The 23,266-nt window shown below is 36.8% G+C and overlaps 1 protein-coding gene across 3 annotated transcripts in view; it reads left to right on the forward strand.

Moving 5' to 3' along the window:
- Positions 1-23,266, forward strand: part of MEGF10 (multiple EGF like domains 10) — a 168,846-nt gene that overhangs the window by 36,076 nt on the left and 109,504 nt on the right. For all 3 annotated transcript variants that reach the window (XM_079144349.1, XM_079144348.1, XM_079144350.1), the window contains 3 exons: positions 13,450-13,584; positions 20,117-20,218; positions 21,526-21,626. In XM_079144349.1, coding sequence (XP_079000475.1) covers positions 13,469-13,584; positions 20,117-20,218; positions 21,526-21,626 — 319 coding nt within the window. In that variant the 5' untranslated portion in view covers positions 13,450-13,468. The remainder of the gene's footprint in view (positions 1-13,449; positions 13,585-20,116; positions 20,219-21,525; positions 21,627-23,266) is intronic.

A 23,266-nucleotide genomic window follows, 5' to 3' on the forward strand; every position in this document is an offset into this window, starting at 1 on the left:
CTTGTGATACTCCTGCCTCAGCCTCCCAAGTTGCTGTGGTTACAGATATGCACGACTGTGCCCAGCTCTAAAACTTTGAAGCAGGGGAGTGTGATGCTGTGATTTTTGACAAATTGGTGATAATGTTGAGGATGGTTTGGAATTTGATCGATAAAAAGAATGAATTGATCAAACTGTGAAACTAGTCAACGTTAGTATTTCTAGCCACTGGTTTTTAAAACTGTGCTGTTGGTAAAGGAATCAGTAAATGGAATTGGAGATCCCAGAGGACTACTTGAGGACACAGCCACATACCATCTAGGAAATAGGAAACAGGTCCTCACCAGACACTGAGTGTGCTAGTATGTTGATCTTGGATTTTCCAATCTACAGATCTTTGAGAAAAAAAATTTCAGTTGTGTCTAAGCCACCTAGTTTATGGTGTTTTGTTATAGTAGTTCAGGCTGACGAGGATTCCAGCTTTATCTTTACAATGAAAAAAATCAAACTAAGGGATAAAAAATTTATGACTTTTTCAGGAATACTCAACCAAACTAAGGGAATTTTTTGCTTAAATATAAAAGTGTTGAACAGTTTAAAATGATGAGACCATGCTAAGTAGGCACCGAACTTCAGAAAAGAGATGAAATTGTCAAATGATTTGTTTAAAAAAAATTGTAAGATCATCTTAGAACACACAAAGCTTATAAATACAAGAAGTAAGCAACAATTTTGCTATTGGAAAATTGACTTGAAAATGCTTTCATTAAACATGAAAAATAAGCTAACAAAAATATTTCCAGTAAGCAGATCAAACAGAATTGACTAACAATGATGAAGGAAAAAATAAAATTCCCATAAAACTTGTAAAATTATTCCCAATTTAAAATGAACAAACAAACTCAGAGTCCTCCCCCAGAATTACTAAAAGATAAAAAAAGAAATGCATTTTTAAAGTATATAAGGGATACACAGTTGCATCATGGTACGTAGAAATTACCATTCCTAAAAAGCCTGTGACTTGAAATGTACATTTACAATAATTTGTCCAATTCATTAATTCCAAACCTTGTCCCCAAATCCTTTTCTTCTGTTGTTCAAGTCCACATACTTGACTCTTCTCTATGCTTTTTGTTTTATAGATTAATTCCTTCATTTGCTGACTTCTCTTTCAGGTGCTGTTCTAGGTATTGAGATTACTGCCGAGAACTGAAATGGCATCATTACTCTGAGGAAAATGGGTAGTGTCAGTTTCCCTTCCATCAACTCATTCACGTGGCTATTAGCAAAACTACTTCCATGCCTGTCTTATTTGCTCCTTTGAACATAGATTGGGTAGACATAATTCACTGCAAACTCCTCATTTTAGTAATGAAAAGGAGCATTCATAAGTTGCCTTATTAAAGTCTTTGGCCATCTAATCAATTTTTCAGTGTTCAACTTTTATAAGCACCCCAGGGCTCATTATTTCTATATTTATATTCTATTTAAGGAGCTGCATCAGCCACAGAAAAAAAGTGATTGTTTCTTTATTATCTTGTGTGTAATAATTTGTATTATTGGGCAAGACAAACTGACAGGATCTTAAATTTTGGCCCAGTGTCAGGATAAGAAAAAGTTCTGTAGGAAATAGCTTTGTGACCTTGTACATACACTGAATCTCTAGATCACAGTATCATCATCTGTTAGAGTATCAGACCAACTTCCTGCTAAAGGTATGTTCTCATAAAAGTCAATGAATTTTAGGCATTGCATTCTAGGCTTAATAAAAAAGGCAAAGGGAAAACATAACTCTCATTAAAAGTTTACTTGCCATTGAAGCTGCTTTCCTGGCTGATGTTTCTGAAAGAAAAATAATGCAGAGAGGGAGCAAGTGATCTGACAAAAATCAGTTTGATGCTGAGCCAGAACAGAATTTACTGCCATCATTGTACCTTCCTGCTCCATGGTATCCAGTTCCTGAATTTCACTAGAGATGGAAAAGGAGGATACTCCAGAAGTCAGAGGGCAATTAGAAGAGAGAATTATGGATAATGTAAATGAAGGAAGTAGAATGGAGAATTGCTCTCCATTTCCCCATCAATATGAGGTTGTTCTCCAACTATTACTTGGAGTCAGACAGGGTCAATTCTTGAATGAAAGATCTGTCTAGATACCACAGGAAGTGGTGCTGCTAATTCAGCATGTGGCATTTATCTACGAAAACAAAGCCCTATTTTAAGGGTCATAAAGTTGGGGTTTGGTTGTGGCTCTTTATATTTGCATATATATGTGTTTAGTAAGGAAGCAGAGATGGGAGAAGAGGCTGCCTAAGCATTTTCTGTTGAATGTCTTAACCAAATTCAGCTTTGAATAATTATGCTCTTTTGCCTATGTACACTTTCTCAGCACTTTCCTTACATTCTGCCTCAAATCTTCAAAGCTTTTCACTATGTGGGCTTCAAACCACAAGGATAAAAATGTTCAGATTCCTTTTTGGCAATGCCTGCTGTAAGAGATACCTGTGGTTGCTCTATATCCTGGTCTAGATTAGTGGTTCAACAGTGTCCACTGGGAAGAATGGCAGCTGAATCACCAGTCAGTGATTACTTGAGACATCTGTGCAGTATAAATGTGGAAATACTTTATAACTCACATTTTCAGTTTTGACCAGTAAGTAGCTTAGTCCTTGGAGAATCTAACTTTTAATGAATTTATATTTCAAGAAACAGTTGTTATTACAGTACACAGAGGGACTCTTATTTTAGAAGGACAATGACTATTTTATCTTATGGCAAGTTGATTTGAGTGGAAGTGAATAGACCTGAGTTCTGTGTTCTAGTGTTGGACCACCCACAAACTAACTCTGTGATCGTGATCTATCGTCTTCACATGGAGCTTCTGTTATTTCATCCAGAGACACTATTTGCAAATATTTTCTCCCATCTGTAGGTTGCCTCTATACTCTGTTGATCGTTCACTTTGCTATGCAGAAGCTTTTTAGTTTGATGCAATCTCATTGGTCTATTTTGGCTTTTGTTTCCTGTGTTTTGGGACTTGTCCAAAAAATTCTTGCCCATCCTAACATCCTGAAACATTTCTGTCTGTATTCTTCTAGTAGTTTCATAGCTTCAGGACTTACACTTAAGTCTTTAATTCATTTTTACTTGATTTTTGTTACTGATGAGTGAGTAGGGATATAGTTTCATTATTCTGCACATGGATATTCAATTTTCCCAGCACCAATTATTGAAAAGTCTGTCCTTTCTCTAGTAAAATTTCTTAGCACTTTGTTGAAACTTTGCTATAGATGCGTGGGCTTACTTCTTGGCTTTATTCTGTTCCATTGGTGGATATGTCTGCTTTCATGTCAGTACCATGCTTTTTTGATTATTATAGTCTTGTAGTTTTTTTGAAGTCGTGTAGTATAGTGCCTCCTGCTTTGTCTTTATGCTATGATGACTTTGACTATTGGATTTATTTATTTTTTCTTTTGGTTACATACATATTTTAAATTGTTTTTACAAGTTTAATTCTGTGAAAAATGTCACTAGCATTTTGATAGGGATTATAGTAAATCTGTAAATAGCTTTGGGTAATATGGGCATTTTAATAATATTAATTCTTCCACTCTATGAACATGAAATGCTTTCCATTTCTTGGAGACATCTTTAATTTCTTTCATCAATATTTTATTATTTTTATTGTAGAGATCTTTAATTTCTTTTAAATTTATTAGTAGGTATTTTATCTTACTTTATTGTGACTATTGTAAATGGAGTTGCTTTCTTGATTTCTATTTTAGATAATTGGCTATTATAGCAATGTGACTGATTTGTGTATTGATTTTGTATTCTGTGAATTGGCTGAATTTGTTAATTAAATCTAATGGTTTTTGGTGGAGTCTTTGGGGGATTTCTACAGAAGATCATGTCATCTGCAAACAATGACAATTTGACTTCCTCCTTTCTAATACAGATGCCCTTTTATTTCTTTCCATTATTTGCTTGATTGCTCTGGCTGGGACTTCCAGTGCTGCGTTCAATAAAAGAAACTAAAGTGGGCATTTTGGTCTTCTAGATCTTAAGCGAGAAAACCTTTACCTTTCCCCCATTCCAGTAAGATGTTAGCTATTGACTCATTATATGTGGTCTTTATTATGTCCTCCAATATCTAATTGTCTAGAATTTTCATCATGAAGGTGTGTTGCATTTTATCAACTGCCTTTTCTATATCTACTGAGATGATAATATGGTTTTTGTTCTTCCTCTTGATGTATATTTCTGTAGCGTATCACATTTACTGATTTGTGTATTTTGAAAACTGTTGTATCTTTTGAATGAATCTCACTTGATCATAATGAATAATCTTTTTAATGTGCTATTGGATTTGGTTTGCTACTGTTTTGTTGAGAATTTTTGCATTTCTGTTCATTAGGGATATTGGCCTGTAGCTTTCTTTCTTTGTTGTGTCTTTGTTTGGTTTGGTATTAGGGCAATGCTGTCTTCATAAAGTGAGTTTGGAAGAATTCCCTCCTTTTCAATTTTTGGATCATTTAAGAATTGATATTAGTGCTTTTTTAAACTTTCGGTAGAATTCAGTAGTGAAGTTTTCTGACCCTGGACTTTTCTTTGATGGGAGAATTATAATTACTAATTCAATCTCATTCTGCATTATTAGTCTGTCCAGGTTTTCTATTTCTTCATGGCTCAATCTTGGTAAAATGTGTCCAGTAATTTTTCCATTTCTTCTAGGTTATCAAATTTGTTGCCATATAGTGGTTCATAATAATTTCTTGTAATCCTTTGTATTTCTATGATGTCAATTGTATTGACGTCTTTTCATTTCCGATTCAAATTTTCTTTTTTTTCCCCTAGTCTAGTTAAGATTTTGTCAATTTTGTTTACTTTTTTGAGGAACCAGCTCTCCATTTTGTTGTATTTTCAACTGGTTTTTTTTGTCTCTATTTCATTTATTTCTCTTCTGATCTTTATTATTTCTTTTCCGCTACTAATTTTGGATTTGGTTTGCTTTTGTTTTTCTAGTTACTTGAGGTACAGTGATATGTTGTTTGAGATCTTTACACTTTTTTAATAATTTTTTTATTTTTACAGACTGCAATTTGATTCATTGTACACAAATGGGGTACCACTTTTTGTTTCTGATTGTATACAATATAGATTCACACCATTAGTGTAATCATACCTGTACATAGGGTAATGATGTCTGTTTCAGTCCACTATTTTACACTTTTTTTTGATGTTAGCATTGATTGCTATAAATTTTTCTCTCAGTACTGCTTTTACTGTTTTCCATAAGCAACATGTACAATAGCAGATGTAAATTCTGTTTCTGATTTCATTTGGTTCAAGAAATTTTTCCATTTCCTTCTTAATCTTTTTCTTGACCCACTGATTATTTTAGAGTACGCTTTTAAAATTTCCATGTATTTGCATAGGTTCCAAAGTTTTTCTTATTTTTTGGTTCCTGAATTTACTACATTGTGTCCAGAAAATATATAATTTCAATTTTTAAAAAAATTTTTTGTGCTGATAATCACACGTAGGGCCTAAGTTTGTGTGTATGCTAGGCAAGCACTCTACCACTTTGCTCTATCCCCGTGGCCTGATTTAAATTAAAAAAAAATTTTTTTGAGATTGTTTTGTGGCCTAATATATTATCTGTCTTGGAGAATGTTCCATGTGCTATTAAGAACATCTATTTTTGAGGCGTTGGGTGGATTGTTCTATAGATGTGTGTTAGATTCATTTGGTATAGGATGCAGTTTAACTCTGCCATTTCTTTGTTGACTTTTTGGTCTGGATGACCTGCCCAACTCTGAAAGCGGGGTATCAAAGGCCCTTACTATTAAAAGTTTTGTATTTTTTAATCGGGGATAATCATAGAAAACTACTTCAAATGCAGGCAGATAAAAGGAACATTTATTAGTAGATGAAAAAGTAACTCAAAGTAGCTTGGAATCAATTATTTAATGTTCTATAAATAATCTGTAGCACAAAGTACATGATTAACTCTCCAAGTTATTATAAGGTAGGTCAGTTCTTGTGAACAGACACATGCTAAATGGTTAAAGATAAATGGTAGAACAATGTAGGCCAGTGCTTTGTGTGAAAAAACAGCAGATGTGCCTCAAACACAGGCATTGATGAGGTCATGCCTCTAGGCACAAAATAACAAACTGTAATTAGAAGATGATGGGCTCTTGCCAGGATTTAGAATGTCAGGAAAAGACTTCAGAATCATTGCAGGTGGTCTCCTCTGTGTAAAACTACTGACGATGCCAACCAAATGGCGGGCATTATTGGATGATATGTTGGAAGTAAAACAAAGTAATTTGGTATATTGGTATATTGCTATATCCTATTGCTACATAACATTACCTCAAAATTTAGTGGCTTAAGACAATAACCATTTATTACCTCACAGTTTCTGTGGGCTAGAAATTTGGGAGTAGTCTAGCTGGTGATTCGGGGTCTCATGAGGTTGTATTCAGTATATAGGCAGGAACTAACCTTGTCTAAGGACTTTACAGAGGTTGGAGGATCTCCTTCCAAAGTGGATCACTCATATGGCTATTGGCAGGGGGTCTCAGTTCCTCCCCATGTGACTCTTTCACTAGAACTGCTTAAAATGGTAGATGACTTCCCATAGAAAGGAAGTCTAGTTACAGAAACTAGTGTCTTTATGACCTAGTCTTTGAAGTTCTACTCTGTCATTTCTGCAATATCTTATCAGTTACTCAAGTCGAGTCAATGTAGGGAGACTTACATAATGCAGGGCCCATTGGAGGCCATCTTGGAGACTGGCTACAATAATAGGGTATAGTTACTGTTAGTAGTAGAGCATAGTTTAAGAACAGAAGGAGAGAATGAGCAAACTTTACAAAAGGGCTATTTTTCCTTTTCTACTTTTCTTTTTCTTTCTTTCTTTCTTTTTTTTCCTTTTGTCTAGTAAGAGATAGGCTGAAATCAGAAAATAAAATTGGGATTCAGAAAAGTTTAACCCAAAACAGCTCATCTGATAGAAACTCTAATTGCTATTATTGCTCCCAGTTCTGCTAATTCTTTCTTTTATTGATTTCTCACATACTTCCTAATCCTTAGGCTATCAGCCTAGGAAGGTTGTTCTACCTCATACCTAAGTGCAGTCCCCTCTATCCAGTCTTTGTCTCTTAAGAATTTGGTCCCTTGGTGAGGTTTTAAACACATTCTCTGTTTATTTCTCCAAAACAACAACCACCACCACTACCACCACTACTACTGCTATTTCTCCTCCTCCTCTTCCTCCCTTCTTCTTCTTCCTCCTCTTTCTCCGCTTCTTCTCCCTCTCCCTTTTCCCCTCTTCCTGCTCCTCTTCCTCCTCCTCCTCCATCTTCCCCTACTCAAAGACTTGAAGTAAATTCCACTGCAGACAGGATGAATTACTCTTAAGCCTGATGTTTAAGACCCTCCATCACTGAGCACTACCTACTTTTCTAACATTGCTTTTCATAATCCCTAACAAAATCTTTTGCTCTCCACCCCCAAGCCTTGGTTCATAACCTGTTTTCTTTGCCTTGTGACCCCTACTAGGATTTCTTCCTTTTATCCAGTTGGAGGTTGAGGAGAGGTCACAGATGTTGCAGCCATTAGACAGGCTTGTTCAAATCTCTGCTTTGTCCTAATTGTCTGATTTCAGGTGAGACGTTTAATCTCGGTGTTCTCCCATGGGCTATTGAGATTACAAGTGTGAGATGCTACTCAAGAATTTCTAGTTCCTTTTCTTTTTAAAGCCTGGGTTCAAGCTTGGCCTTTTTCATGAGTCTTCCATAACTCATGTTGATTTTGTTCCTTTTAAAGTCCTGACAAGTCATTTCTAAGTTGACTCATTTTGTAAATAAAATAATCATATTTTATCATTTTTTTCTCCCCAGTAGATTTTGAATTATTAAGGGCAGAGAACATGCTTATAAGTCACAATAGTCCCCTTAGTTTCTTGCATTTAGATCTTTAGTGAGTACTGTTTGTAGATCCCCCCCCCCCATAGTTGTGAGTGATGGATTCATAGGGTCATTTCTAAAGTTGATAATAAATGGATCACCAGGGTCTTCTCCAGCCTGTTGGGGCTGGCTGATTACATAGATAAGCTTTATCCTTATCTTCCTGTGGCAGCTGATTTTGGTCTTAATCACAGTTTGTATCATGCTGAATTGAAATAGTCAGTTTGTAGCTGTCTTCAGTATGGGGTTGTGAGTCCTCTCAAGGTAGCTCAATGCCTGGTGTCACCAGCACCTTGCCTGGGTTTTGCTTGATGGTTCTGGAACCACTCTTTAACACTCGCTTCATGTTAATGTGTAGGGACTTGGGGAGTCTTGTTTATACAGTTATATAATCACATTACTAGTAATGCTTGGGTAATGAAATGTACTATTAGAATAACTAGTCTTGTGCTATAGTTTAGATCTGAAATGTCCCAAAAGGTGCATATATTAAAGGCTGCTCCCCCGTGTGGTACTGTTGAGAGATGGTGGAAATGTCAAGAGGTGGGGCCTAGAGGGAGGTTTTGGGTCACTGGAGGTGTGCTCTTGGAGGGGATAGTGGGACCTCATGTCTTCCTCTCTCACACCTGGCCATGAGACAAATGGGCCTCCTCCACCTGCACCCTGCACTCCTGCCACTTCGGGCCCAAAGCGAAATGCCAGTTGGTTTGACAGAAACCTCCCAAAGTGTAAGATTAAAAAAAAAAACTTTTTTTTTTTTAGGTTGATTAACACAAAGCTGAGTAACACACCTTGAGTGGTGAAAATACAAATCATGACCGCGACTCAAGGATTTCCTTTATCAGCAAAGTCGTATTTCCATAGATGCTGTCATCTGAGGATGTTCTCAGGGCAATCAGCAAAAGTTAATCATCAATGGACCGAAGCTGAACTGTGGACACCATGTCCACAGGCTCAAAGCCCCAGGAAGAATCGCATATTGCCTTCTGCCCCACCTGGGCAGCTTGTCTGAGTGGTTTGAGGAGAACCAAGTAGCACAGCCTCTCTAGACAGCCTGATAGAGTGACCGAGTGGAATAGATGACTCTGGGTACCCAGGGTGAAAAACTGTGGGAAAGTGGTTATTCTTAATTAAGAAATTGGGTTTAATCTAGAGTACCCAAAGAAGATCTTAGGGATAGATAACAAGCTTGAGAAAAAACTGGATGTGGGGACTCCAGGTATTTCTATGTGTACACTTAATGATTCTAGAAAGGTAATAGATTTTAGAGCCCAAAAGAAATTGCCTAGAATCATTTAGTCCTCCGTTGTTGCAAAATAAATTAGTAAGTTGACACCCCATTATTTATTTCTCCTTAACACACCGATAAAGAAAATACTGTTTATTATTAGTACCCAGACTCATCCATTGTAAGAATTTTATTCAACTTGATTATGGAGGCTTTTGTGGTAGGATAAGCAAAGCCTGTCTTCCAAGCAGAGCTGCCAGGCAGGAAGAGTTAACTCTGCAGGCTGTGTCTTCTCTTCTAATAGGAGCACTTTAGCAATGCTAATCAGATGCACTGATTTTCTGTTTTGATTTTTCCATACTAATTAAGTGAATGATCTGGGATGCAATCAAGTTTGGCACTAGGGGGTTCATGCAAATGACTTATATTTTTTACATTTAAATTTTTGTTAAATGGAATCATAAGGAGAGTTATTTGAAGATGAAGACCAGTGGGTTAGCACTCAATTAGAGTTTTTAATATATTCAAAATATCTCTTTTTTGGGAGTGGGGTACTAGGGATTGAACTCAGAGGTACTGGACCACCGTGCCACATACCTAGCACCTATTTTGTATTTTATTTAGAGACAGGGTCTCACTGAGTTGCTTAGCATCTTGCTTTTGCTGAGGCTGGCTTTGAACTCTGGATCTTCCTGTCTCAGCCTCCCGAGCGCTGGGATTACAGGCATGCGTCACTGTGCCCATTTCAAAATATCTCTTTTTAATGAAGCACATCACTATTGTGTTGCTTTTTTCCAACTGGAATACGATTTTTGAAAAATTGTATTTTGTTTTTATTTTCACTCTAAAGTAAGAAATTATAGTATAAGAAAACAAAGAAGACAGAAATAGGGCAAAACGTACTGAACTTTTCCTCTGCCAGAATAGGCATAAAGGAAAAAGCATGCTCACATTTACTCCCTAAAACCTATAGAAGACAACAAATAAAATATATAAAATACAATGTAATGCTGTTAATTGTTGGACTGCATTTCAGAGCCTTCATTAAATATTATGGAACAAAAGTATAATTCACATTTCCTAATGTAGTGGAATGTTGTGTTTCTATAGTTATAATTTATTAGCATATTTGTGAGATGTCTTCTTTCCTCAATGTTTATAACATTTGCATTGTTTTCTCAGTTTTAACTATCTTATGTGAGTTTGCATGATCCCTGTATCTTGATCTAGCAATTTCTTTTACTTTTGCCATTTTATTCTCTAATATAGATTGTTCTAGAATTCAGTTAATTTTCTGATTTTAATTAACAAACTGCTTTGGGATGAAGAGACCAAATTCATATAGATGATCACACACATGCGTATCTTTTAACGTATTGATCTTTTCCCTTCCACGAATTCCACCTGTGACTTTGCAATGCAGTTTAACATTTCTGCATGCTGAATTTTAAAATCAATGAGGAGGTGACCAAATTCTGATTTTTTCCTGTCACCCACCTTCACAGGCATTGCATCAGGTGCAAAGCAAAGAAGAGACACTAGAAACCTACTGTCACAGTTTTTACATTGGAGGATCACACAGTCTCTTTGTTTTTCTCCACAGTTTAATTTGCTTGAGGGCAATTTCTAACTTTACAGACTAAACATTTCTAATTGGTAAATGGATGGTTTGATTTGAGATGGTGACTCAGGAAATAAACTTCTCAATTTGGGGTAATTGTTTTTGAGAAGAAGGCAGATTACTGCTCACTAACCTTCATTTTGTCTTTGAAGAAAGAATGAAAGTTAATATATGTATTTCACACGTCATTGAAACAAAATGCTTATCCTGGCAAAGAAAAGCTATGAGACAGAGAGATATTTGCTCTACTTATTTGTTACAACCAAATAAATTAAAGGTCTTCTTTTTCTGATGGATGAGGGAAGCACTAGCTGTATATTACATGTCTTCAACTGTAAAACGAGAACAATAAAACCCCTACTTCTTGGGCAAGCTGTGAGGAGTAAATAGACAGTTCACATGAAGAGCTCAGTACTGTGTCTAGCACACAATAATGAGTCAGGAAATGTTAGCCATTATTTATCATCATCATCATCATCATCATCATCATCATCATCATTTTTAATTCATTCCTGTTATATGGAATAGCTTTTTAAGTTACATAATGTTAAGCTTCAGATTTTACAACTTCCTAATATGAGCCTGTGAGAAATATCAATAACTGCATTTATTTTATAAGTCCTATTTTGGCTAATTATGCTTTATGTATTGGTGTTAGAATATCCTTCCTAAAGATTTCACAACTTCTTTTAATGACTGACTCTATGTTTAAATTGTCCTACAAACTCATGATACTTCTTCTTTATTCCAATTCACTCTTTTTTACTTTAGTCTTTGTGGATTCAGACATAAATAATCTGTCATAATGTATTTAAAATACTTGCCCTTCTCTGCAGTCTTGATCTTGGAGAATTTGTCTAATATTTCCTTGTTTAATCTGTCCCCCTGAATTTGAAAGCTAAATGACATCCTAAGTTACTTTTCTTCTGTCATTTTCATTTATTATTAATTTAATCTTATCTTTTCAAGTCAAAAAAGTCATTATTCAATACTTTTGATTCTCAAATACTGAGAACTGTTGACTTCATGGTATGGAAAATTAGTATAAAGTCTCAAAATGCTCTCACCCAGGAAATGATAGCTTTGGTCAAGTAATCTGCCTCATTGTTACTAGTTTCACAACAGGCAGCTTAATGCTTATTTTTTTTTTTTTCTGTAATTTAGTGATTAGGTCAGCTATTTCTAATTTGATGTCCATTTTTATGATGACATAGTATGACAATTAAACTTTTCCTTCTAAGTGTTAATTTCTAAGAGGTGAAGAAGTGTGTGTGATTCCCAGGTGCATGACATTATAATTGTTACATGCATGTGCCTGGCAAACACGGGGTATTCAATAAATGCCTGTAGGTGGCTTCACTCAAATACCTCACAGGAACCTTAAAATTGATTCATCTGATGCTGAACTTGAAGCTTCCCCTCCCCAGAGGAGGAGGCTTTTGTGCTCCCCTTCTCAATGAAGAACTGACCATTTCCCCCAGGTCTAAACCAGAAGTCTTTCTTTTCCCTTAGTGCTATACTTAGTAGACAAATCCTGTGGATTCCACCTGCCAAAGAGCTCCCAGAGTCACTCAACTCCCTGCTAGCCCAGTGCTGCTGCTTCCTAGTTCACCACACTGGCATCTGACCTGGCCTCCCTCTAACAGTCTTCCCCTGCATTCCAGTGTCACTCAGTATCTTTTACCAGCTCCCTGTTATCCTGGGATGAAGTTCCATATTTTACAATGGCTTATAAAACCTACTGTGGTATGCCCCAAGTCTCTTTCTCCAGTTATCCCCTTTCTCTTGCTATGAATTTATTTGAGTTCCCCGGATGCACCTGGCCCTCCCTCACCCCTGAATGTTTCTTTTTCCCTCTCTTGTCCCAGCTTACCAGTTTTCCAGGCTTCTAACTATGTTGCCATTTGTTTTTTTCATTTTCTTTAGCCTCATTTTCTCCCACAAGGACCTCTAAACAGCTTTATACTTTTTTTCTATCTATTTTTCAGAAACCACTATAACATAGTTTCTGTTCAGCAGACAGAGAAACTGGAGCACTGTGTTTAAGAAATTTTTGTCACAATTAATAAATTATAAGGATCTTAATGGATAGGGAAGGGGAATAGTTTTGTATTTTATGTCCAGTTTCTCATGGCACCTAATATTCGGTAGGCATTCAGTCCATTTTGAAAGAATTATTGAATGAATCTCAGCTTGAGTCAGAGGTGCCTTTCCTTGGAGTCAAAGGAGCTTCTGTTTCAACATTTATTCTCTAGGACAAATGAGGCCAGATTCCTCTGTAGGCCTTCTTCTTCCAGAAGGGAATATGCCTGGTAAGAGAATCTGGAAGCCTGTGCTGCTTTGAGTTGTTCTGGTGGATTCCTTTAATAATCAGCTGGCATGGATGAGAAGGGCTTTTGTGGTGGTGGTAATTAACGATGATTTGCACATTTTAGTGATTTACAAATTGTTAGGCACCCTGCACAAAATAAGAAACACCTCTCTTTTCTGAACCATAAAATCTAGTGTCCTGGCTATTTAAATACATGTCCTGTTATGCATGTGTCAGCCCTAGAGACAACTGGTTCTGAGTGATTGCTCTACTGAAAAGAATTCTGTTTGGGTGATTTTAATGCAGTTCTTTTTTTTTTTTTCTTTTTGCAGGTTGTTCTTCAGGAAGAAAATGGTCATTTCTTTGAATTCATGCTTGAGCTTTATCTGCTTATTGCTGTGCCACTGGATTAAGACAGCATTGCCTCTGAATCTTGAAGACCCTAATGTGTGCAGCCATTGGGAAAGGTAACCATTCTCAAATCAGCCTGAGGAATAATTGCCCAGAAGTTCCTCCGTATATTATCATTACTACTCCGATGTATAAAATTAGAATTCAAGAAGACTGTGAAATTGCTTTTCTGTAAAAATCATTAGGCATATCTAATAGGTTAGTAGTATTACTCACTTTGGTCTTATATAATATATATTATGTAGGAAAAAACCCTTGATATGTCTGATTCTAACACAGGTGCAATTGAAGACCTGGGGAGAACATTAATAACTCAATTAGAATGAAGTCCCTAAGGTCTTTCCTGCTCTGAATCTATTTGCAGTAATTTTGGAGACCTGGGCCTGCGCTTGGGAACAATAAATGAGCAGTGGGAGGCAGCAGGGAACAATACGCTAACGTGTTGAAATGTACTAGATAAAAAAAATTGTGCCTTTGGTGGCTTGAAAAAAGACCCCACTTTCGGAGGATCGGGTAAGGCTTCAGGAACCCTGAGATGGTTCTTGACGAGCTGAAGATGAGTGGATAGCATTGGTCCGGAGAGTTCTAGGAATCGAAGGTAGCTTGAAACCAGTGGCCGTGGACCACTGAGGACTGTGCCCAGAGCAAGCACAGTGCTGGAGGAGGGGAAATGGATGCATTATGGAAGAGCAGGTGATGTAGTGTACACATCTGTGCAGTTTGCAGTAGGAAACAAAGAGGTGCAAAAAACAAAACAATTACAAACAAGCCAAAAACGAGTCAACCTCAGGAATCTTTTGGAACACAAAAATAATGCAAGTGATTGGTGATATGTAGTGCAAACATGATTGGCAGCATAGATCGAGTCCGCTCTGTTGTAAGGTGCTACTTGCATTCCCAAGAAATTATCTTTATTCAAAAATAACAATGTAAATGCAGGCATTTCAAACAAATTGAAGGTGCTGAGTACTAAAGGGTAATATGTATTGGACTAGCTGGAGGTATATTTACATCAAACTCTTGGTCTGGTTTTCATGTTACCCTTGGTACCATGATTAGCAAACCAGCGTTCACATTCTAATACCTGTTGTTACGCCGTTAGGAAGCACAGAGCCCAAAGGCTCATTTTGCACCTCAGTGGTGTTCTTCAGGTTCTCTGTTCGTTCCTCATAGCATTACTTTTTGGTGACGGCTGGTATTCCTCTCATTGGCAGTATTACAACAAAAATAAAATTACTCAATCCATTGATGAAGTTATATATCACTATGAAATGTTAAGCTGTAAATAGGCATATAACACATCATATATATAGAATATATTTTATATATATTTATATGTATACTTATATATATGAAATTTGTGGTATTAACTATATCAGGTAGAACTGATGAGGAGAGACAGCCTATTAATTATCTTTATAAACTTTACAGAACCTCCCCTAAGATGTTTCACCAAGAAAGTATGTAATTAATATTAAAATAATAGAAATAAGTTTATGAATACATGAATGGGTACATATCAAATTTAGAAAAAGGAAACACGACTGGTTGTTTAACTTCGTAGAGGGAATAGGTTGGATGGCAGGAAAGTCAAATTTGTGAGATGCTGTGAAATAAGAATTAACAGATCTGGTAACTGACTACAGGATATGCAAGAGGTCTGCCAGAATTTAGCACCTACTGTGTAAAAGAATAGAGGTTTATTACACATAGGGAAAAATAAAAGAAGAGTGTGTTTGAGAGGGAAGAGGATTAGAGAGTTTTTGCCATATTGTGTTCATAAAAAATAGCTTGAATCATGGGCCTGGAAGTGTTTGGGACAGTAGATTTGGGAGCAGCCAACATGGTGAGATATGAACAAATGGAAAGAGTATTGGAGGAAAAAAAATCCAGGACTTCAAATAATCCAACCCACTCATAGGTACAGATTTTGTCCTGATTTCTTGCTCAACATTTGCCCAAAGCTGTCAATACATACTGTGTTGTTCTGTTCACCATGGATCCTTCCTTCTCTCTGGAACATGGCCATGCATGTGGCATGGGCTCAGCAGATAATTATCAAGTGAGTGAGCCCATTTCCTGATAGTGAATGAGATGACCAAATACAGACATCCCTTGGGATGGGCTGTGGAGATTGTGACCGACAGACGAGAGGCACAGTAATCCCTAAATCTTGTAATTCTGCAGTTGCACAACTAAGCCATATACTCACTCACGGGGAGGGAATTTGAGTGGGGACAAATAGGGAAATGAGTTTTTTAAATGATTGCTAGAAAGGATTGAAGTTGTAGTCTTCTTATTGATAAGATTTCTGTTTTAAGGCTAATGATGTCTAGAGAAAAGGTAAAAGAAAGTGAAATTGTTTTTAAAGGAATGGAAAAGGTGTAGCAAGGTAAATTAAAATGATCAGATAAAGGTGCAGGTGATACGTTCTATATTTTCAAAATGGGCTTGAATTAAAATGAGGAGAGAAAATTAGCTCTAAGAACACAATTCTTGGTAGTAGGCTCTCTTTATACTGAAAGTCACCTGTACCCCACGGTTCAGAGCCATGGAATCACCTGGAGCCTGGCTTCTCAGTGTGATCTGTTGAGCTGGGTCCTGAACTCCTGAGAAGCTCACCCTGGGCCCCACCCCAGCCCCATGGAGTCACAGTCTGCATTTTAACAAGGTCCCCTGGGGATTTGTCTGCACATTAAGTTTGAGAAGCACCAAACAAAAGTGCTTCTATCAGTGCCCTTTAGCTGCACCCCCACTGATATCTGAATATTTATTGGGATATAAAGTTGTGCCTTGTTTTAATGCAGCAATTGTGATTCTAAGAAATTGTGCATAAAATGAAATGGAAGACAATTAAATCATTAAACATATACAGGGATGTTTGTGATTAAAAGAATTCTGCACAACATTTTTTTGGAAAATGAATAATTGTGTGAAATCCTCTGTTCCTCCTCCCCATCCCCTTTTTCTATTCTGTGAGTTGGAACTCGTCTATCTAGTGAGGATTCTTCTCAAGAAGGCACTAAGGAAGAGAAACCACTCTTTGCCCAAACCTTCAATTACTAATACAGAAGTGGTAATAATCGAATCAGCAGTCCTGAAGTGAGCTAAGAAATGATGATTATTACCATATCTGATTAAAGTAACAAGATAAATTAAGCAGATAGAATGTAATTAACCACTTTGGAATGTGTCCAAGTGATGATGGCTTCTCCCCACCTCCGTTCTTTGACCTTAAATTAAATCTTGCTGGGTTTCTCCCGGATAATACTTAATACGTTAAAGTCATGATGATGATATGTTTTCAGTGTGTTTGAGAAGATTCAACAAACAACCAGGAAATAAGGAGTTTTGCATCCTAATGCTGAAAATAGTGCTGAACTGGGGTCAGATTCCTTTCGCATCGCAGTTTGCTCTGCACTGTCTGCTTTTTTATTTCACCCTCTCCCTCTCTTCATTTTTAAGGGTATTATAAATCAAACTATAAAATTCAGAAAAAAATTTTAAGAGGCACAGAATTCTACAACCTTTAGATAACCACCAATAGTGTTTTTCTTTGCTTCTTTGCAGTCTCTAGGGTTTTTCCGTTTTGAGTTTGAGGGGTTTAAATTTTTTCCATATTGTAATCATGCCTTGCCTATACTTTTGAAACTTGGCTACATCATAAGCATTTTTCGTGTTAAGTAAATAGTCTTCAAATTATGATTGCCAAATGTTCTGTAAGTGACTTTACCTCATTTGCTCAATACCCACTTATCATTAGGCAATTAGGTTGTCACTTTTCAGTGGGCTCACTTGCTGGAGGCCATAAATTTGTAGAATGAAGGAAAATGTCTTTGACACAGTCCTACCTCCTCTGATCATCACTGCTGCCCTAGCCAGTGCCCAGCTACTGTTTGAACTTAATTAGCTCCTCTGCTGACAGTCAGGGAACTCCATATTCAGCAGCAGCTGCTCTTCAAGCCATAGAGTGGGAAGACACCTTCCCACTGTCTAGTCCACTCTGGTTTTCGTGGCAAATGAGCAACACTGAGCTCGCAGTGCTAGTGAGTCAGCCTAGATTCAGCACTAACACCAGGACACCCAGACACCATCTTACTCCTGTTCCCTCTCAAATGTCACCATATAAAACACAAGTTGTCCAATGAGCATTTGTTGAATTAGAATTCTAAATACTTCGACCGCTTTTTTTAAAAAAAATTTTAGTTGTAGATGGACGCTGTATCTTTATCTATTTTTTTAATGTGGTGCTGAGAATTGAATCCAGTGATGTGCTAGACAAGTGCTCTACCACTGAGCCACAACCCCAGCCCTTGACCACTTTTTATAGAAAAGAGCTTTCCTTGTCCTACACCAGACAGGCATCCTGTAAAATGTGTGTTGTTAGTGAGCAACAAGTGACAAGTTGGGAAATTCATGTACTTGAATATTTCCTCTTATTTAAGGAATCTTCCTGGCTGGTAGAAATGAAATGTTTTTCATGTTTGATTATGGAATCAGTTTCTCCACCCATCTCAAATGGAACTGGCCAGGATGCATTTGTTAATGATCACTTTTGCTCTCCAAGGAATATGGACCTGAACATCATAATATAGTCTTTAGAATTTTGTGGGAACCCTGTATCTGGTCTAGATCCAACAAACTGATTTAGTTCAGCTCAGTTTGTACTGCACAGGCTGGTGGAAGAATTGCTTTTCACCCGATTCATTCAGATGGTGGGAAGTTGCTCTCTCTTGCTGGTGGAACTGTACCTGTACTTTAGGTTCAGACACAGAGGACCTTTGTTCACTTCACTCATTACTACAAATGCAAAAGTGGTTAATTCTACAAGTCTCAAGATTCAGTTATCTAGAAGCAGCTGGTGAGGCAGGAAAAAATACTGACATGCAAGGCTTAGAATTGCAAGAACCTGAACCTCAGGACACTGCTTGGGATCTGAAGAAAATATTAATAGCTTCCTGTGAGAAGCCATTCCAAGAACATTAACATTTTTAGCAGAGGCCTCCTGTTTTACCCCAAATGAGTTATATCATGGTATACAGACAGATGCATAATGTATTCTCATGGGAACCTATGTTTACAGGTAGCAACAAGTATCTTCTGCTGGGGTAGAAGTACAAAATGTATGTTAGAAATTCAGGATGCCAAATGGGAAGGGATCTTCAACACTGTCTCTGACCCCCTTATGTCAAGATGAGATAATTAAGGCCGAGGGAAGTGAGGTTATCTGATGAAGGTCATCCAGTTCCTAGTGTCAGGTTGGATTATGACCTCACCTTCTAAGTCAGTGATCTTTTTAATAAGATCTCTTTCTTCTGCCTAACATTTGTGAAATATTGATAAATTTACCTTGAAATCAAATTGCATTATCCCAAAGAATGAAATATATAAAAAGGTGTATGGTATGATTATTTGAAGACTAACTAACTATATAATGACTACTAGAAACCAGCTGCAGAAAGAAGACCCATTGTTTGTGAGGCTAGCACCACAGAGCTTTTCAAATTGCAGGTTTCTGCCCTGTGTCTAACCTGAACTTTTCATGCTGAAATCTCAACCTCATTCCTTCCATACCTTCTCTAGTGGATAGTTTTATTAATGAACTTGAGCTATTGATTTGCTGCAAGTGGGCCAGTAATTATGGCCCATTGTGTTTGTTAGTGTGAAGATTTTAATGGAAATCTTTAAGAAACTTAAAGCAAATAGAATAAATTGTTTAGAAAAGAAAATTCTCTAGGTTTTCTTGTAGGCAGACAGTAAGCTCTTGAGTACATAATCAACTTTAAAATTCAGAAGTATGGGACCAAGTATTGAATGTTCTTTGTATTTCATGGAAATATTCCACCCACATTTTTGGACTGACATGCCTGTATGTTTTTAACAAGAAGCTATTAGTGAAAATATGTCAGAAAACAATGTTTAAATAGCAATCGGTATGATTATTGGTATGATTATTTCAGGCTAATTGTCTCAGACATATGTTTAGAGCAGAGTTTAAAGTCTTTTTTGTAGTTTTTGTTTAGATGTTGTATATTTTCTTCCACATCCTGAGAAGTAGAAGTAGGACAGGAACATGAAAGCAAATTATTCCAAATTCCCATCGGAGAAAAATGTTCTTTCTGATTTTTCAGATTCAGTAGCAAATGTACTCAGTTATGAATACTTGAATTGTCTCTTTGCTGATTAACCTTATTATCTGCATGTAGATGTAGATTGAAACTTTTTTTTGTGAAAAGTCTTTGCTATCCCTGGAGCCCTAGTACAGGAGGAGGGAATTAAAGTACAGAAAAATACAGTGAAATGTTTTAAATTGGTGAATATTAGGATTTATAGTGAGTAGTGAAAGTTGATTTCCTTTGAAATTTATAGCATAAAGCTTGTCATTTAAAGATATTGTTGATATTGGTCTTTGAGGGCCTCTAGTTCCAATAAAAACCTGTGAAAATATGGAGATTCTCTGTTAAAAGTCAATATGGAGTTGCAAATAGAGACAATTTAGCCTATAATTGTTTTTTAGTGTGGTTTATATCATTAATGTAAAAAGGAAAAATACGGATTCTTTATTTTCCTTTTTTTTTTTTTTTCCAGCTATTCAGTGACTGTGCAAGAGTCATACCCGCACCCTTTTGATCAGATTTACTACACCAGCTGCACTGACATCCTAAACTGGTTTAAATGCACACGGCACAGGTAATAGAGGCTCAGATATGCTCATGAGTTTGGCTACCTGGCAATGGAGTCCCATGCCATCAGAGATATCAGTTATTTGAGAACGTGCGGCAGTGCATTCAGTGACTAGTTATGGAGGGCTTACTACTTCCTTAGCCTTGCTGCAGATCCCAGGGGATACAGGAAGGCAGAGAGGTGGGCCATGCCTGGTGGGAGCTGACAGTCCACCAAAGAGGAATTGCCTGCTGTTCACCATCATTTGTTCAGTAAGAATTCATCTAGCTTATGTATTTGCATGAGCAGGGGAGACCCTCTTAAACATGGACATCACCAGACAGCAAGAGATTCATGTTTCAGCATGTTTCTAATTGAACATCTGACTCAATTTACACTTAAATTTGACCCTTAAGTAAAATGGACTTTTTATTTTATTCTATCAATGTGAATGTAGAAACAAAACCAAATTATTATTAGATGTTATTATTAGTTTTTATAAAGAAGGGAACCCTGATACCCTAATTTTGTTGGTAAAATATTTATAGTAGTATGAGTTATGGGTTGAGTGTTGGCACCTGCTGTCTTACACTGCACTAGATGATGTTATGTCCGATGTCATTTCTTCACACAAGCTGTCCTTGTCCACTCTTTCCTTCCTGTCAAATTCTGTTCCCTGACTTCATATTTAATTAGTATGAGCCATTTTATGACACAATTATTTGTTTAATATAAGTCTTTATTAAACAAATTCTTCCAGAATTTGTAAGTTTCCTGAGAGTCAGGATTTTATATTGTTTTGCTCATTGCTACTTCCTCAGCGCCTAGAATAGTGCCTGTAATATAGTCAGTGCTTAATAAACACAAGTCATATATAGGAATCAGTGAATGAATGCTGCTTTAGTTAAATAGAAAGGTATCTGTTAGTCGTCTGTTTATAGTGGGATGAGACTGTATAGAGATTTTTAAAAGAAATTCTCTGAGTGCTTTCTTTCAAACATGTAAGTGAATGATGCTTAGATAGGTGTCATGTGAAATTGATCAATACTTTTCAAGTTATTTCAAGATAAATGAAGCAGGGAAACCATGAAACTTCTAATGTCTTGAAATAAAGTATAGGTTGACTTGGAGAATCACAACATAACCTCAGCAGAAAAGTTTAGGAGTCTGTAAAAAATTGGTTACAACATATTTTCTGTTTCTTATTTTTTGAAAGTACTTTTTGCATACTTTTATTATAGTTAATAGCTTTTTTTTTTTTATTAAAATAGAAATGATTTCTGACCAAATTGTGGGCCAAAAGAACTAACATATGATTCTTTCTCTTTATATAGAATCAGTTATCGGACTGCCTATCGACATGGGGAAAAAACTATGTATAGGCGCAAGTCCCAGTGTTGTCCTGGATTTTACGAAAGCAGGGACATGTGTGTCCGTAAGTAAGACTTTCATCCCTTTGAGAGGCCCTTGCTTTTCTCAGTGCTGGTTTGTTCTGTGTGTGGCCGTGAGGTGAAGGCCTGGGGAGATGGGGCATCTTGGAATATTCCCTTTTACTCTTGAATGCTACTTTCTTGGCTTCTCTATGGAGTGAAGCATTAACTGAGTCCCCCTGTCCTTTCGAAAGTCTCCAAATAAATATTGCTTTAAGAGAAAACGGCTCTTGTAGAAAGATGATTCAAGGCTGGATGTGACCTTGTAGTTCTTCGATGAAATGTTTCTTTGGAAATTGGTCAGGAGTCACTGCACTTAGGTCACAGAAGAGAACAGGGACTTAACTTTCCTGCTGCTGACCCCAGTTAACTTCTGGGAGGCTGGCATATGATTTTCTGGTGCATAGAATGATGAGGGTTATTAAATGTAGTGGAGTTTTCACATTAAGAAATGTCTAAGGATGGGTCACAAAGTACAACCTCATTTTTATTGTCATTTCCCCTCATTCCTCCACTTTGCCTCTCACCAATTCATTCTGAGGTGTTCTGAGAGAAGTTTGGTATTATATGACACATTCAGAAAATCCTAGAAGATTATATGGGATGTAGTTTGCAGTTGAGGTTTCTTATTATTGTGCACAGGTCTCGTAGAGATCCTCAAGAACTAGTTTACTCAAGTATTTTGACTTGACAGACGGCTAGAGGGGTACCTCCATTTTCTGACTAGAGACACTGATGTTGATTAGCATAGACACAAGGTTCTGCTGTAATTTGGAGGCAACAGGAATGTCTGGGTCTGGACAGATCTGAATTTGTGGCACTAGCTTTGCCACCACTCAGCTGAGTGGCCTCAGATAAATCACTTGCTGTCTTACAGAGGACTTGGGTTCAGTCCATATCTCAATTTCCTTCCAACCTTTAGATTCTATTCTTTGTACAGATAGGGGAAGCTCCTCAACTTTGGTAAGAACCAGAGCTGTACATGATAATAAGTATACAAAGCAACAACTACTCCCCCGCCCAAAAAAAAAAAAAAAAAAAAAAAAACCAGAATATGTAATTTGATAAAAAGAAGAAAATTAAAAAAATACATTGTGATTGGCTTTCTGGGTCAGAAAATGTACTTTTGAAATGTATTGCAAATGTCAGTATATTATTGCATTATAGATATTTACTTAACTTATCTCAATAGTTGAATATTTATATAATTTCTAAGTTAGATCTATTATGAACTATTCCAAAAACCATCATTGTGGTTATATAATTGTTCATGTCCTTAATTGAGGAGGCTAAATTCCTGTAAGGAAAATTGCTGGGTCAGAGGTGTACATATTACTAAGATTTTTGGAGTGTTTCCAATTTATATACACACTGGCAGCAAATGAGAATGCCTTTTAGCTTTTACCCAGTGCCAATTTTCCCTGTGCAATTTTTTTCTTAATTTGCATGTCTTTGATTAATAATGATGCTGAATAAGAAAAATTAAAAGTTTATAATCAAACATCTTAGAGAATAATCATGAATTGATCTCAGTGGCCCCAGGCTTATGTGAAACTTTGAAAAGAAGCAACACTGAGCACGCAGTGCTGAGGCAGGGAGACCTGGCTGGTTAGGCCAGCCCTTTTCTAGAATCCTCCAGTACCAT

Source organism: Sciurus vulgaris (genome assembly GCF_902686455.1).
Source record: "Sciurus vulgaris genome assembly, chromosome: 6".
Lineage (NCBI taxonomy): Eukaryota > Metazoa > Chordata > Mammalia > Rodentia > Sciuridae > Sciurus > Sciurus vulgaris.